This window comes from Geotrypetes seraphini, chromosome 13 (assembly GCF_902459505.1).
Source record: "Geotrypetes seraphini chromosome 13, aGeoSer1.1, whole genome shotgun sequence".
Classification (NCBI taxonomy): Eukaryota; Metazoa; Chordata; class Amphibia; order Gymnophiona; family Dermophiidae; genus Geotrypetes; species Geotrypetes seraphini.
The window spans coordinates 76192771-76210841 of record NC_047096.1 but is presented as its reverse complement, the minus strand read 5'-3'; the positions used below and the strand labels follow the sequence as shown (position 1 = coordinate 76210841).

The 18071-nt window shown below is 43.9% G+C and overlaps 1 protein-coding gene across 4 annotated transcripts in view; it reads left to right on the top strand.

The window, feature by feature from the left end:
* Nucleotides 1-14674, top strand: part of ESAM (endothelial cell adhesion molecule) — a 93638-nt gene extending 78964 nt beyond the window's left edge. For 2 of the 4 annotated variants that reach the window (XM_033918563.1, XM_033918562.1), the window contains exons 4-7: nucleotides 1379-1534; nucleotides 2518-2640; nucleotides 10449-10587; nucleotides 13741-14673. In XM_033918563.1, the coding sequence (XP_033774454.1) occupies nucleotides 1379-1534; nucleotides 2518-2640; nucleotides 10449-10587; nucleotides 13741-14179 (857 nt within the window). In that variant the 3' untranslated portion in view covers nucleotides 14180-14673. Of the gene's footprint in view, nucleotides 1-1378; nucleotides 1535-2517; nucleotides 2641-10448; nucleotides 10588-13740 lie in introns of all 4 variants that reach the window. The other 2 variants (XM_033918560.1, XM_033918561.1) reach the window with 2 other exon arrangements.
* Nucleotides 14675-18071: the final 3397 nt, after the last annotated feature.

Sequence of the window (18071 nt, the reverse complement as noted above, 5' to 3'; positions counted from 1 at the left end):
CCTAAATTCAGTTGATGGTAAGATTTGTAAATGAGATAGACAGATAGAATCTATTGTACACTTTGCATATTCAACAGTATGAACTCAGGATTCTGGAGAGTACCGGTAATAGAAACATAGAAACAAGACAGCAGATAAAGGCCAAATGGCCCATCTAGTCTGTCCATCTGCAGGGCATGATTAACCAATAGGCCAAGTAGGCACGTGCCTAGGGCCCGAAATGGTCAGAGGGGCCCGATGAAGGAGAGCATCAACATTATTTTTTCCAAACGGCGATGAGCCCCTCCAGCATCGATCGGCAACACGGCCCCCCCTGATCGGCAACGCACCCCCCCGATCGGCAATGCGGCCCCCCCCCCCCCAATCGACGGAAAGTAAGACAAGCAAGCAACCGGGTAAGAAAGGCAACGGGAACTGTAATTGTGCAAGTGGTGCTGCTTGCCCAAAGCTTCCCTGTTTCTGACTGGGTGCAAGGTGGGGTGGGGTGGGGCGGGGCAGGGGGCTCTGTGTACTTGTGTGCCTAGGGGCCCTCGATGAATTAATCCTGCCCTGCCCATCTGCAGTAATCATCTCTTTCTTTCTCCAAGAGATTCCATTTGTTTTGTTGGAAAACAAAAGTTCTGCCAGGCAGGACTAGTTTGTAAAGGAACGGATTTTAAATTATTGCAGGGATTGATGCAGGGTTCATTGAAAGAATGATTTTGAGTATTGGAAGGAGAATGTTGGGTCTTAGCGGGGAAAAAAAGATGCTTTTTCAGAAAGAAAAGGACAGAGACTAAGAACAGCTTGCTCTTGAGCCCAAAATGCAATTCTGCTCTGCAAGATAGGGGCAAAGAGATTACCCTTAATACTAGGGCAGAAGAAATTATCAGTAGGGTGAAAGCATCTAATGTAGGCTGAAGCCTGACTCTTGCAGGTTTCCCAGTGATGGGAAGAATGGGGTCTCATGCAAGGTATGACTTAATAAATAGAGAGATTACAAGAGCTGCCAGGAAGTTGATGCTAGCTCGAATTATATAAAACAGTTATAATAAAGATAAACATGCTCATATGCTTCCTGGTAGGCCGTGTCCAGTTAGAAATCTCCGAATCACTGCAGCTGGTTTCAAATTTTAATAGAAACCATTCAACCTTCTATTTGTACAGGTCTTGTAATTACTGAATTAACTTAATGATTGCATGAAAGAATGCATTCTTACGCTTTTTTTTTTTCCCATTAGAAGATTGAAAATTCTTTTTCAGAATTGTCTGGAATAATACGGTTTAATAAAAAAATAAAAAAAAAATCATATCAATATCGATGGGTTTTTGTTGTCATTTGGGATAGAGAGCGTTATAAATGCTCTGATTATGGAAATGCATTTTGTCTTTTCTGTAGTTCCACCCTCCATTCCAACATGCCAGATCCAGGGACGAGCTTTGATTGGAGGCAATATCACCCTAAGGTGTCATTCCTCATCAGGGAAGCCTGCTCCTCAGTACACCTGGAAGCGTGGAGAACTCACAACTCAAGTCTTCTTTCCACCAGCTCAGGGTAAGTGTAAAAGTAACTGGACACAGCATTCTGCTCATAACATTCATCACTCAGATCTTCTCGACAATACAAGGGTAACTCGGAACATGTATGTGCTCTAAAGTGACGACAAACTGGATTTCATGTGTGGTTGTTGATACGGGCAAACATCAAAGCTTGTCAGGGATTCACAGATTTATGAAGGGGTGGGAGGGGAAGCCATTTTAGAAAAAATCCACATAATCCTGCTTGAGTGCGTTGTAAAATAGGAACCGACAGGTAAGTGGTAGCTCATACATTTTAGGTCTGTCATTTTGTAAACCTACATGTATATTCATGGCATGTGAATCACATGAGGGGGAAGGCATTGAGATGCATTAAAAGGTGCTCTCTTACTCCAGCTTACTGGCTACAACCCTCTTGGTAAGGTTCTTCCCATCATTTCCTCCCAAAAGGACTACCCCTTCTTACCCCCTCCCCCTCTCTGGATTTGAACTACTAACCCCCCAAGACTCTTCACCATAACCATAGCCTTCCCCTGACCTATCAAGAACCACTGGGATCTACTTGAGGTCTAGGGTCCCCCAGAGCTTGCCTATCCCATTGCTATTGAAAATGTGATAGTGAAACAGCACCCCCTACTGACTGGAGCATAAGTGGAGGACTCCCACTTACCTTAGAGAGAACAGTGCTTTCAACTTCCTTTATCTTCCCCCTCCCTCACCAGCTCCTCCTTCAGGTACTTTTCTGTTTTATTTAAGTCAACATGTTTAAAATCCAGGGCTTCAGTTTGGCATGACAGGACTCTGCTTGCTTTTATATCAAAACATACTCTATAATTATTACTGCCTCCCATTGAACACCCACCCATAGATTGGATGGGTCTTCTTGTCTTCATCTTCAATTCTACTTTTTGTGTGTTTTTATTTTTTTTTTTTTAATTAGACTTAAAAATCTAAATATTTTGCTCTTTTAATTAGACTTAAAAATCTAAATATTTTTAGATACTGCAAAAGGAACTCTAACGTTAACAAATCTCACTTATAAAATGTCAGGAATTTATGTTTGTACATCGTCCAATCAAGTTTCAAGCTCAAAATGCAATGTAACATTAGAAGTGACGTCAGGTGAGTGTTCCATAGTGATAGAGGTGACTACTGTTGATGGCGATACACCATTAGTGATGACATCATAGCTGCTACACAATTTTGAAACTGCATTCTAAGTCCTTTGTCTTTCTTAAAACACCAAAATATCTAAAGTGGTTTATTTAAATCCCATCTTTGCTGTTGGCAGCTAGGATTTAATTCTAAGAAATGCAAGGTCATGCATTTGGTCAGCAAAAACCCAAGGGAGTGGTACATTTTATGTGGTGAAGATCTTTTGTGCATGGGACTTGGGGTGTGATCGTATGTTATGATCTTAACTTAGAAACATAGAAACATGATGGCAGATAAAGGCCAAATGGCCCATCTAGTCTGCCCATCCACAGTAACCATTATCTTGATCTCTCTCCGAGAGATCCCACATGCCTATCCCAAGCCCTTTTCATTTCAGACACAGTCTCTGTCTCCACCACATCTTCTGGGAGACTGTTCCATGCATCTACCACCCTTTCTGTAAAAAAGTATTTCCTCAGATTACTCCTGAGCCTATCGCCTCTTAACTCCATCCTATGCCCTCTCATTGCAGAGTTTCCTTTCAAATGAAAGAGACTCGACTCATGCGCATTTACATTACGTAGGTATTTAAATGTCTTTATCATATCTCCCCTCTCCTGCCTTTCCTCAAAAGTATACAGATTGAGATCTTTAAGTCTGTCCCCATACGCCTTATGATGAAGACCAGACACCATTTTAGGAGCCTTCCTCTGGACCAACTTCATCCTTTTTATATCTTATTGAAGGTGTGGCCTCCAGAATTGTACACAATATTTTAAATGAGGTCTCGCCAGAGTCTTATACAGAGGCATCAATACCTCCTTTTTCCTACTGGCCATACCTCTCCCTATGCAACCTAGCAGGTAGAAAAGATGACGGCAAAAGATAGAAGGATGCTAGGGTGCATAGGGAGAGAGGAATGGCCAGTAGGAAAAAGGAGGTATTGATGCCCCTGTATAAGACTTTGGTGAGACTTCATTTAGAATATTGTGTACAATTCTGGAGGCTGCACCTTCAGAAAGATATAAAAATATAAAAGGATGGAATTGATCCAGAGGAAGGCTACTAAAATAGTATGTGATCTTCATCATAAGGTGTAAGGAGACAGACTTAAAGATCTCCATATGGAGGAAAAGCGGGAGAGAGGAGATATGATAGAGACTTTTAAATACCTACATGAAGCGAGTCTTTCATTTGAAAGGAAGCTCTGGAATGAGAGAACATAGGATGAAGTTAAGAGGTGATAGGCTCAGGAGTAATCTAAGGAAATACTTTTTTTTTACAGAAAGGGTGGTAGATGTTTGGAATAGTCTCCCAATAGAGGTGGTGGAGACAGACTGTCTGAATTCAAGAAAGTGTGGGACAGGCACATGGGATCTCTTAGGGAGAGGAGGAGATAGTGGATGCAGCAGATGTGCAGATTGGATGGGCCATTTGGCCTTTATCTGCCATTGTGTTTCTACAGGCAGATTAGATAGGCCATATGGTCGTTTTCTGCCTTCATTTTTCTGTGTTTCTATGTTTTCCTCAACTTTATCTTCTTGTATGGTATATCGGCTTACCTTGGTGGATTCGTGAGACCCTTTTTGATTTACACTTTGTTTGCAATGTACATACATAATTGACTTAATTGCATTTATATTGTATCTGCACATTTCTAGTCTAAATTAGCAAATTTACTTCTTTGAAATTGTATTTAATGGGACTTAACGCTCATCTTTTCAGTAGTAGCTTGAGGCAAGTTGCATTCAGGTGCTCTGGGTATTTCCCTATTCCTGAAGGGCTCATAAGCTAAGAGTTATATCTGAGATAATGGAGGGATTAACTGACTTGTCCAAAGTGACAAGAAGCAGCAGCAGGATTTGACATGCTCCCCGATTGTCAGTCTGGTGCATTTGACATAATAGACTTTGATGAAACAGTTGATCCTCTCCTGAATTTTACAGATAATTATAAGGGACGTTTTTCAAAGGGATCAGATGGTACAGACCTACCAGTGGCAAAATGGATGAATGTAAACTGGTTTGTAAGAATCCTATGGTACCAATCTCTCCCAAACCTTTAATTAAAGCAGGCATAGTAATCCTCTATCTATACCCTTCTATCCCCTTTTCCTTCAGGAAATCATCCAAACCCTTCTTGAACCCCAAAACCCCCTGTCCTATCACGCCCTCTGGGAAGCGCATTCCAGGTGTCCACCATCCTCTGGGTGAAGAAGAACTTCCTAGCATTGGTTTTGAATCTGTCCCCTTTTAATTTTTCCGAATGCCCTCTTGTTCTTGTAGTCTTTGAAAGTTTGAAGAATCTGTCCCTTTCCACTTTCTCTATTCCCTTCATGATCTTGTAAGTCTCTCTCGTATCCCCTTTTCTGCTTCTCCAGGGAAAAGAGCCCCAGTTTCTCCAATCTCTCAGCGTATGAAAGGTTTTCCATACCCTTTATCAAGCATGTCGCTCTCTTCTGAACCCTCTCGAGTATCGCCATATCCTTCAAACATTCTTAAATATAAGTGAAAAATGCTTAATGTTTTTAATATTTTAAGCTGGATTAGCCAAGCTCTTACCACTATTTTAAACCATATACTGTACAGTACATAAGAACATAACATTTGCTGCTGCTGGGTCAGACTAGAGAGTTGCGCGGGGACAGAAATCCCACCCGTCCCCACCCGTCCCCGCCAAAATCCCACCCATCCCCACCCGTCCCCGTGAGGAATCCCTCCGTCCCCACCCGTCCCCGTGAGGAATCCCTCCGTCCCCACCCGTCCCCGCGAGGAATCCCCTCCGTCCCCACCCGTCCCCGCGAGGAATCCCCTCCGTCCCCACCCGTCCCCGCGAGGAATCCCCTCCGTCACCATCCTTCCCTATAAACTTCAGAAATAGTTATTTTATTTAATTATGCTACTGAATTAAAGGCTCTGGTAGAGACCCATTTACAAATAAGCAAAGAGACTATTAATTTGGAAATATTAATTGGGAAGAATACATACTTTGTAAATGGGTTTCTACCAGAACCTCTAATGTAAATATAAAATATAAATACTCAGCTGATGAGAACCCACAAACTGTCAGCTGAGGACTTCCTTTGCAGTTGGCCTGGGGTCCCTTTTGCCAAGCTTGGCAGGCAGCAGTAGCGTCCCTGAGTCACAGATGCTGGCACCTCAGTGGCTCATGGATGCTGCCAGCGACTGCTGCGCTTGGTGGAGGGGAGTTCTGACCATCTCTAGAGGAGGTCCTCTGCTGGCGGTGCTTGGGGATCCCCACCAGTCACAGCAAGGGCCAACAAGTACTTCAACACTGTAGAAATAAAACCAGAAATGCATTTCCTTTTCTTTTGAACACAAAACAAAGATATCTGCCATATACATTTCCCAAGGCAGATGACTCTATGCAATGTCACCTCGGTAACAAAATACAAAAATAGACAAATACACCCCCTCCCTTTTTACTAAACCACAATAGTAGGTTTTAGCACAGGGAGTTACGCTGAATGCCTCGCGCTGCTCTCAATGCTCATAGGCTCCCTGCGCTAAAAAACAATATTGCGGTTTAGTAAAAGGGAGCCATAGTGCAAAATATAGACAGCAGATATAAATTCTCAAAACAGACACATTTTGATCACTAAATTGAAAATAAAATCATTTTTCCTATCTTTGCTGTTTGGTGATTTCATGAGTCTCTGGTTGCACTTTCTTCTTCTGACTGTGCATCCAATCTTTCTTCCTTTCTTTCAGCCTCCTGTATGTTTCCTCTCCTCCAGACCTCATTCTCTCCCCCAACTTTTTCTTTCTGTCTCCCTGTTCCCCCTTCTTTCTGTCTCTCTGTCTGCCCCCTTTCTTTCTTTCTCCGTGCCCTCCCCAAGCCACTCGGTTTGCTGCCACCGCCATCGGGGAATAGTCCCCAAGCCACCGCTGTCCCAAGCTTTCCCTGCAGAAGCGTCGCGCTGACCAGCATTCCGCTCCCTGACGTCAATTCTGACGTAGGAGAGGAAGTTCCGGGCCAACAAGGCATTTCTCCTCATTCCATCCAGCCTGAGCCCCATCTCTCCTTGATCCAGCATTTCCCTTCTGTGTCTGTCAGAATTACCATTCCACCTATTTTCCAGCATCACCCTTCTTTGTGTCCATCTCACCTATATCCCTATCTCACCACTTTTTCAGAATCTTCATTTGTCTCTGTCCTTGTCTTTACCCCATATTCACCATTTGCCCTTTCAATGTCTTTATCTCCCCCCCCCCCCACACACACACTTTTTCAGCATTACTTCTATGTCTCTATTTCACCTCCTCTTCATGTCCCCTCTGTATCTCTATCCTTATTCAGAAGGTCCTGCTTACCCTTTCTCTTCTTTGTGTCACTATCTCCATTTTCAGCTTTCCCCCCTTTTCCTTTGTTACTGCACCCTGTAGCCAGAATCTTTCCACCCTCTCTCCACTCCGGCCCAGCCCAGTCTGAAATATTTCCTTTTGTTTCTCTCCCCTCTCTCTTCTCCTCCCTCACCCACGAGTCCTGCATCTGGCCCTCTCCCTTCTACCTGCACCTGGCAACACCCCCCTGCTCCGCGGCTCTCTTAAGCAACTCGTCAGCAGCGGTGATCAAGACAAGCTGCCGACATCGAGGCCTTCCCTCTACGAGTCCCACCTTTGTGGAAAAAGGAAGTTGAAACAAGCGGGCCCCGACGTCAGAAGCTGCTGCTGAGTTGCCGAAGAGAGCCGCGGAGCAGGGGATGTGGCCGGAAGCAGGTAGAAGGGAGAGGGAGATAGGAAGGCTGTAGAAGCTCCGGAGCATGACACCGAACCCGGCCAGGATGATTTCTTTTTCAGGCTGCTGCTGCCGCTGCCATCCCCCACCCGAAATGACAAAAAACAGCCTAATGCCCGCGTCGGGAAATAGCCATGCTGAGCAGTGAGCTCAGCACTACACAGATGAAAGCCTTGCTTGCTGATTGGTCCGGCGGCACGGTGGGGCGGGGCCGCCGGACCAATCAGCAAGCAAGGCTTTCATCTGTGTACGTGCTGAGCTCACTGCTCAACATGGCTATTTCCCGACGCGACGCCAGACTTGTAAGCTGCATGCTTGCATCGCCAGAATTTAGGTAGGTTGTTTTCATCCCCGTGGGAGTCCCGTGGGCAAGGGGGCGTCCCCGTGGGAGTCCCGTGGGCCAGGGGGCGTCCCCGTGGGAGTCCCGTGGGCCAGGGGGGGAACCCGCGGGATCCCCGCGGGACCCGCGGGATCCCCGCGATCCCCGTTCCCGTGCAGACCTCTAGGTCAGACCAGTGCCCTATTTGAGTATGTTCTGGGCCAGCAGGAACTTGTCTTAACTTTGTCTTGAATCCCTGGAGGGTGTTTTCCCCTATAACAGCCTCTGGAAGAGCATTCCAGATTTCTACCACTCTCTGGGTGAAGAAGAACTTCCTTACGTTTGTACAGAATCTATCCCCTTTTAACTTTAGAGAATTCCCTCTCATTCTCTTTACCTTGGAGAGGGTGAACAATCTGTCTTTATCTACTAAGTCAGTTCCCTTCAATATCTTGAATGTCCCCTCCAATCCCTTAACCATTTTTATTGCTCTTCTCTGGACCCTTTTGAGTAGTACTATGTTCTTTTTCATATACGGCGACCAGTGTTGGACGCAGTACTCCAGGTGGGGGTGCACTATGGCCCAGTACAATGGCATGATAACCTTCTCCGATCTGTTTATGATCTCCTTCTTAATCATTCCTAGCATTCTTTTTGCCCTTTTCGCCGCCGCACATTGCGCAGATGGTTTCATTGTCTTGTCTAAGTACTCCCAAGTCTCTTTCCTGGGGGCTCTCTCCAAGTACAGCACCGGACATCCTGTATTCGTGCATATGATTTTTGTTGCCGCCATGCATCACCTTGCACTTATCCACGTTGAACCTCATTTGCCATTTCACAGCCCTTTCCTCGATGTCTCGAGACAGTGTAGTGCACAGAACAAGGCAAATCAAGCCACGATCAATATTGTATTTAGACTGTAATAATTGACAGTATCTAATAAACTTTATCATATCCCAAGGTTGATGTGTACAGTATCTTTTCCACTTTCCTCGAGATGCAGTGTGTCATTATGAAACTGTAGCGGGCACGATTAAATATAACGCACATTGTCTTGCTTGATGATATGGCAAAATAGTTAGGTATTCTAATTTAGGGGCCTCTCTTACAAATCTAAGGCAGCGATGCACAGAAGCTCAAAGGAATTGAATGGGCAGCATCACTACTGCGGTTTTGTGAAAGGAGCCCTTATCGCAAATTCTTTAGATGCATTTTAACATTTTTCGGGCTTATTTTACAAAGCTGTACGAGCGATTCTGGCACAGCAAATGCGATGAAATTATAGTAACTGAATGGGCTTTCTCGCATTTGCTGCACTTGAATCACTAGCATGGCTCTGTAAAAGGAGCCCTTAATTTTTCAATTATTATTTTAGCTCTGCTTTTTTCTCCTCCTCTGTCAGAAGCAGTCAGGTCTGCTTTAGTTTAACCCAACTGCTGTAGCGACGGTCCTTAGCTAGAGTTCATAGACAGCAACTTCGTCTGAAGTGCAGTATGCAGACTCTGGCTTCCTGGGGAGTTCAGCATGTGCATCCGGAATCTGGCCAGTAGGTGTCGCTGTTGAATAATGACTGACTCCTTTTTCTTCTTCTCAGCATAGGGGCTAAAATGATTGCCTTTGTAATATCCCTTATTGCACTTCCTGTGCGTTAGCCTTCAATTTATTCTTAAAATGCTGTGAGGTGTTCTGGGTAAGGCATTATACAAAACTGAAAATAAAGAAATAACCAGATCATTTGGAGTCAAACTTAGCCAACCTTCGTTTTGTATAAGAAAACCAGACTAGACGTTCTTACCTGCCACTCAAGAATACCAGGATGAATCCTTCTTTTCCCTTATCACCTAAATGGGTAGTTGGAAAATGTGCATTTTATGTAATAGACAGTGGGAGGAAATATAAGAAATGGTAAAATGCATGATAGCGTAAACTTTAGTGCAGGCACTAGGAAGCAGGATTTGAGACCAGGATCGTCAGTATTTCAGGAACACATGGATGAAAGTGTGAATTAGCGCACATTTTGAAAAGCATGGGTACTTTGTGATGGTAATTTAGCAAGAATGTCTTCATACTGGCCGTCATTCCTCAAGGGTGATCATGCCAAAACTAATACTCTGGTACCTTTATATACAGTATTTCTCAAAGAAAAATAAAGTTCTGATTTAAATGCCACATGTTTCTCGGATAGACTGGTTTGTGCTACTCGTATATTGATATACAGGGAACTGCTTTCTTAGGGGCTGATGCAGACAGCCTCACGGCTCTGCCGTGAGGCTGTCTGCATCAGCCCCTAAGAAAGCAGTTCCCTGTATATCAATATACGAGTAGCACAAATACTATGGCATGCAAGAAGCATCCTTAATACTATGGCAAGTGAGCTTAATCCTATGGCATGCAAGAAGCAAACCGCATGCAAATTTTATGCATGGCAAATGTGGTGGGGGGAGTCGGCTGGACTTGTGTGCACAAGGTATCGGGAAAAGCATGGCTTCGTGTCCATGTGTTGCAAAGCAAGGGCAAAAGTAACGCTTGTCCTTGTGCGTCAAAATATGAGCCTTGCGGAACTGTCTGCACTTGACATGTTTGAGAGGCTCTTATCTAGGAACAGAAAACCAGGCACTGATGTGCGTTTCTCTTTCATTTTTCTTCGTGCATGCGCTTGTGTTTGTTGGCGTACTGGTCACATCTTGTGTCTCTGCAGCTGTCAGCACAGCAGTGATCGTGGGAGCTGTTGTCGGGTCCTTCCTTGGGCTCTTCCTTATCGTCGCCTTAGGTGTGCTGTTCTGTTTCTACAGACAGAGGAAGAAAGAGGCTCGGGATGACCTTGCAAATGAGATCAAGTGAGAGCTTTACTACACTTATGTAATGTAATGTAATGTAATTTATTTCTTATATACCGTTACATCCGTTAGGTTCTAAGCGGTTTACAGAAAATATACATTAAGATTAGAAATAAAAAAGGTACTTGAAAAATTCCCTTACTGTCCCGAAGGCTCACAATCTAACTAAAGTACCTGGAGGGTAATAGAGAAGTGAAAAGTAGAGTTAGAGGAAAAATAAAAATAAAATAAACATTTTAACAAGACAGCATTGATCTAAATACTTTGGAAGGTAGAAGAGAGGAGAGAAAGGAATAGAAGCAGAAGGGGGAGCCGTTGAACAGTAGAATTCTGCAGCATCCACTATCTCCTCCTCTCCCTATTGGCTAAGGCTCTTAACATTTGCATATCTTCTTCCCATTGGCTAAGGCTCTTTGCCTGCATTGTGATGTCATAGAGCTTTATGGTTATAGAAACCTAGAAACATGATGGCAGATGAAGGCCAAATGGTCCATGTAATGTAATGTAATGTAATTTATTTCTTATATACCGCTACATCCGTTAGGTTCTAAGCGGTTTACAGAAAATATACATTAAGATTAGAAATAAGAAAGGTACTTGGAAAATTCCCTTACTGTCCCGAAGGCTCACAATCTAACTAAAGTACCTGGAGGGTAATAGAGAAGTGAAAAGTAGAGTTAGAGGAAAAATAAAAATAAAATAAACATTTTAACAAGACAGCATTGATCTAAATACTTTGGAAGGTAGAAGAGAGGAGAGAAAGGAATAGAAGCAGAAGGGGGAGCCGTTGAACAGTAGAATTCTGGAGAAATTTAAATGATAGAAATAGAACAAAACAAAGACAAAAAGCAAAACAATAGATAAGATTAATTCAAAAGTTGGATCCTTCTCCACCGTGACGATTTATAGCTGAGTGTTGTAACGAGGTTTGCGCAGCTTTCATAAAGACACGAGAACATTTCTCCGGCCAAAGCGCATGCAGATTGTGTAAAGTATTTTCTGAGGGTGATTTTCAAATAGCCCTTGTAGAGTCAAACTAGTGGTTTCTCTTTGAAAATTAGCCCGTGTCAAGTATGCACTGTAAAAAGACCTGCTTCCTTTATGTCTGCTATCTGTTGAGCAGGGGGGGGGTTATAAGGCCAGTGCAAAGGCCTAGCCTAGGGTTGCCAGATTTCCTCTTTGAAAAGAGGAAAAGAGAGGATGTCTGGCCCTGCCCCATTCCACCCCCAGCCTCACCCCTCATGAACCTCCCCGAGCTTGAAGGCCGCATTTGGAAGCCTTTGCACTTGCACAGATGTCGACACGGTGATGTCATACGTGTGTGCGCACGCATGTGATGTCATCACGGTGACATGCGCAAAGGCTTCCAGACGCAGCCTCTGAGCTCAGGATTTCCAAAACGCAGACAAAGTGCCGGACAGTCCTCTAAAAAGAGGACATGTCCGGGTTTTCTTGGACTTAACGATAACCCTACTCTAGCCAGACCTTCAGCCTTGCACTCCGTCTAATTAACCACCCTTCTCCAGAATAATTTGGGTAAACGGGATATCTGAAAACTGGCAAAACTCTTGCAGTTGTTGGGATTTATTTTGTTGACTGCAGCTGCTCTTTGCTCCCCTCCAAAAAAAAAAAAAACTACTGCCTTAGGCAAATGCCTAGTCCTAATTGTTGGGGTGGGGTGGTGTTTAAAATAGTAGATGTGCTTCTGAAAATATATATATATTTTTTTTTTTTAATTTTTTTTTTTTTTTTTTTAGATCGGTTAAAACACACTTAATATACTTCTGGTGGTGAAATTTCAGATGGGACAAGATGTTTTTCTAGGTGGGATCTTTATTCAAAATGTCGCCAATTATCACAAAATTCAACGCCAACAGTGTTCAATGCCAAAAGGCACCTTCGTCAGGAGTCTATGTGTAAACAGAAAAAACATATTAATAATACAATCTCTCGTGCTATAGAAAAGAATAAAAACATCTACATACATCAAATTTAAAAAAGCATTCAAATTGCATCTAAAATAGATAAATATTTAATCAAAAATTACACCAACTTAAAAAAACACTATACATGAACTCATGAACCAGTGCGTAAGTTAAAAATGAATAATAAAAACCAAAATTAACTTAAAAAAGAAAAGACAAAGGAGGAGCTAAAAAGACCACACCTTCAATAGCGGTCAGGTGACGATTATGTTCCTCCTCATAAAAGTGAATCCAACATAAGAATTTTGGGGGGATTTTTTGTCAAACTTCATGGAACCCAAAGATAAAAGAGGGGAAAACAGACCCCAAGCCCTCTTGTCTTTGGGTTCCATGAAGTTTGACAAAACATCCCCACAAAATTCTTATGCTGGATTCACTTCTATGAGGAGGAACATAATCGTCACCTGACCGCTATTGAAGGTGTGGTCTTTTTAGCTCCTCCTTTGTCTTTTCTTTTTAAGTTAATTTTGGTTTTTATTATTCATTTTTAACTTACGCACTGGTTCATGAGTTCATGTATAGTGTTTTTTAAGTTGGTGTAATTTTTGATTAAATATTTATCTATTTTAGATGGAATTTGAATGTTTTTTTAAAAATTTGATGTAAGTAAATGTTTTTTCATTCTTTTCTATAATATGAGAGATTGCATTATTATGTTTTGTTTATACGTAGGGCTCCTTTAACAAAGGTGCGCTAGCGTTTTTAGCGCACGCACCGCATTAGTGCATGCTATAGCGCACCCTACCCGAAAAACTACCGCCTGCTCAAGAGGCGACGATAGCGGCTAGCGCACGCGGCATTTTAGCGTGCGCTAAAACCACTAGCGCACCTTTTGTAAAAGGAGCCCATAGGCTCCTGAGAAAGGTGCCTTTTGGCATCAGAACATTTGTCAGTGTTGAGTTTTGTGATAATTGGTGACATTTCGAGTAAAGATCCCACCTGGAAAAGCATCTCGTCCCTTTCCCACTTCTTTTACTGTGTTTCTGGCCTTTGTGGGAATTTTGTGCTGCTTTTTCTGTTTGCGCTTTCAGATGGGTCGGGATACTTGGTTAAATCACTCTGAATTTTGCCTTCAAAATGCCACTTGACAACATGAAAGAAGTGCATTTTATTCACTGTTTTGTTTCCTTTGTGAAATGTTAATTTTGCGTCTCTCTTTCCTGTACAGAGAAGATGCTTCAGCTCCAAGAACTCCCGCCTGGGCTAGAAAGCCTCCCTCTGACACTGTATCCAAAAATGGCACATTGTCATCTGTGAGCAGTAACCCGGACCTCAGACCTTACCTGGGCAAACCTCCCTCTGACACAGCATCTATCATAACTGCAGGGAGCACACTGGCCTACAGACCGTATACAAATCAAAGAAATGTGGTCCGGATGCCAACTCCAAGCATGTCCAGCCAGCCTCAGGGACAATACCTATCACCACAGAATGGCAATCACTACCATCCCTCTACCAGTACTCTCGGCCAGGCAAAAGGAGCAGTGTCTCAGCTCCCAGGGCCAGACACCCTTTCTCCCGCTACAGTGACACCTTCTAACCTGGCCAGAATGGGAGCCGTGCCAGTCATGGTGCCAGCTCAGAGTCAGGCAGGTTCCCTGGTATAGGCAAAGCCATAGCGTAACACTGTCGGACTGAGAAGAAAGAATGAGTTTGTTGAAAATTGCAAAATCCAGAGACCATAAGCAATGACTTGAAAGAGAAGCCAACGCAGTCGTTATACTAGGGAAGGTCCTTGCGATGAATTCCTGTTTACTGATCTATTTGTTTCCATTATTTATCTCGTATGAAAATATACAGTGGCGGTGGATTAAAATTATAAACGCACCCAAGTGAACCCACCTGCAATATTCACAAGCGTATCAAACTAGGAATCCAATAGCTCAGTGCTTTTGCTGTAGACCTTTATTTGGCATAGTTGCCCAGAAATATAATTCCCAACAGTTACTCATCAGTTTTACTATCCCAAAATTTGGCTGATCGAAATACCTATGAGATTTAAAGTAAAGATCACGCCGGGGTGGTGTAGGGGAGGCGTATAGGCCAGGGGTAGGCAATTCCGGTCCTCAAGAGCCAGAGCCAGGTCGGGTTTTCAAGATCTCCACCATGAATATGTATGAGATGGATTTGCCTGTAATGCCTCCTTGAGATGCAAATCTGTCTCATGCATATTTATTGTGAAGATCCTGAAAACCTGACCTGGCTCCGGCTCTCGAGGACCGGAATTGCCTACCCCTGGTATAGGCTGATGATACCTCATGCGAGGGTGACCTAGCCAGAAACATTTTACGCTAGGCGCTCTTGACCCCCCCCCCCCCCCCACCCCAGACTTCCCACAACTGAGGAGTTGTTAAGAAATCAACACTGCCTCTTGTTTTTCCACAGTGGGATTTGTATTGGTCTTTTGAGAGACAGGATATTCTACAAGTGTGTTTGGTAAAGTTGTTTAGATGCAACCTGTGTCTTCTATGGCTCTTAGGGGCGATCTACATCTCCAAATGCCTGTTTACTTGGCACCGGTGCGCTCGTTCAACATCAAGTTACGTAAAGCAGCTGTTTCACCATCTGCCAATTAAAGGGTTAACTGAAGGAAAGATCTCAGACCTTCATGGAGAATGTTCTACCAAAGCAACCTCTGTAGTAGTTCATTTTATCACACAGTGATGTTAGAAGCTCCCCTCCCCCCCTTCATTTCCCATATTACTGCATATATATGTTATATTGAATGGTTTCTGATCTTTACACTGAACATATTAGACAAAGGAAACCCAAGTATTTTAAAATGATTTCTTCATGTATTTAAGGAACAAAGTTATCCAGCATCCATTTATTTCATCCATGTGAAACAGTAACTTAGTTACTGAACCAACCAGCTGAGCAAATTTAATTGATAATTAGATTCGGCTCATTGAATAAAGCCAGGGCTGTGGCTCACTGGCTGAGCTTCTGCCTCTTTACCCTGAGGTGATGAGATCAAATCGTGGTGCTGCTCCTTGTGACCCTGGGCAGGTCATTTAATCCTCCAGTGCCCACCGCTTTGAATGTCCGCTCTGAAATGCCAAAGCCACAGACAGGCGGTATACAAGTCCTCATTCCCTTTCCTCAAGTATCCTGTTTCCAACAGTGGCCAACCCAGGTCCCAAGTACCTGGCAGAATCCCAAAGAGTAGCAACATTCCAGAGCTGAGATTGTGATGTCATAATGCCTCATTCCTCCAATGCGTAAGAGCCAGCTTCATCTGTGATGTCACAATAGCTTGATTGTCCTATAAGAACATAAGAATTGCCATACTGGGACGGACTGAAGGTGTGGCTCACTGGCTGAGCTGCTGCCTCTGCACACAGAGGTTGTAAGATCAAATCCCGGTGCTGCTTCTTGTGACCCTGGGCAAGTCACTTAATCCTCCTGTGCCCACCACTTTGAAATGCCAAAGCAACAAAAAGGCGGTATACAAGTCCCCACTCCCTTTCCTAGTTGACTTTAAACCTCACTTTTTATTGAATCTTATTATGAGAGCGAAGTGATCAGTGCAAAGTTTTTATAAGAATGCTATGCCACGCTCAAAGGAAATTCCAGAACAGATGATGATATATCAGTACAGAAAGGGTTACAAAGCCATTTCTAAACCTCTGGGACTCAACAAGACAGGAGGCAGCCGGTAAAGGTATTTACTGGGGGGGAGGGATGTATAGACCACCCCAGCCGCCCCATTGTATAGGCCGTTATAGGTTTTAAAATGCTTACATAAGCCGTGGCTAGTAACATAGTCAACAAAGTAACAAAGTCAACTATTGAAACCTATATTGGCATTTCCTGCGGCCTATACATGGGGAAATACGGTACTTAGTAAATCTTGTCTTGCTGAAAGATTTCCAGAGGACAGTATCTCCAAACTTGAGATAGTTTTGCCAGTAACGCTGATTCTATATTGAGCCGGTGGCATAGTAACCGGTCTGCCCCAGGCACATCTTGGTGAAGGTGCTGGCACCCCTCTTCCTCTCTGCTCCCCACTGTTTCATGCACCACACTCCCCCCCCCCCCCAACTGTACCCCTCTCTCTTCGCTGGTGCGAGCAGCAACTCCAACCTGTGGCTCGCACCAACATTGGCTCTCTCCCTAACATCACTTCCAGGTCCCTAGCCTAGGAAGTGATGTCGGAGGGAGAGCTGACATGGGCAGCAAGTTGGCAATGCTACTCGTGCCAGGAAAGCTAAGGGGTAGGGAAGGGGGTGCGCATATGTGGCAGGGGGTGCGGGGGAGGAGGCACCACTGTATTGAGCCACACCTATCTGGGCAGCAGGGCTGAGCAGACTATTAGGCTTCTAACTCTGCTCCAAACTCGCATTCGAGACTGAGTCTGTTTTAAGACCGAGCTGAATTGTTGGCAGTGTCAATATCCAAGTTTCTTTAAAATTTGCTTGATCAAACCTCAAAGTGATGTACTTCAGGGGGACTAAGCACACAACATATCTAACGGACAAAACTTGCGCATCAAGAGGGAGGAGGGAAAGAAATACAATATTTTAAAGAAAATAAGACAAAAAGGGAGAGGTCTTAGTGAAGACCCTTAGGAACGATACAAGTCAAGAGAGCTAACAGTTGAAGGCATCTTTAAAAGAAAAAAAAAAAGCATTTCAACTTACTCTTAAATTGGTCTAGCATGTGTTGCTCCCTTGCTGTGAACGGCCCAGATCTTCTGGTTGGGCAATATATAAGAAATAAAATTATTATTATTATTAAATGAATAGGGAGGGTGTTCCACAATTGCAGAGCTATAACAGAGAAAATGTATTGTCCTGGGCCAGAAAGGGGGTGCAAAGAGCCATTGCTCTTACCAAAGGGCTCTTGGATGTCAAGGGGTAGGTCCGTGCTTACCTCTCCTCTTGAAGATGGTCGCTAACCCCACACTTAACACAAGAAATCCTTGAACTCGGTGGCATAGTAAGGGGGTGTGGTCTGTCTTGGTGGGGGTGCCTGCACCCGTCTTCCTCTCTGCCCCCCCATGTGTCACATTACCTCTTTAACGTTCCCAGAACGAGCAGCAACCCTCAACCTGTTGCTCACACCAGCGTCGGCTCTTCCTCTGATGTCACTTCCTGGATCAGTGCCTAGGAAGTGACATCAGAGGAAGAACCGAAGCAGCAGGGGCCCATGCGAAGCAGGAGGGAGCGGGGATGAAGCAGATAGAGGTGGCACCTCTCAACATCACTACTCCACTGCTTGCACTTCACTTATCGCAGTTGCATCATGTGACTCCTGTGTCCCAATCACCTTACCTGCGCTTTATAAGAGTCCTTCTTGCTATATGATTAGAAACTCCGTGGAGACTCACCAAGGCTGTGATCAAGCCGTAAATGTGTCCTAATCCAAGGAAAGGGCCAAGTCTTGGAAATTGAGCTATTTAGCTGGCTAAGTAATCAAGAAGTTGCTGATTCAAATGCAACAAACTTGGGAGTTCTGATCGACAAGTCGATGAAGCTGTCCACACAATGTGCGGCG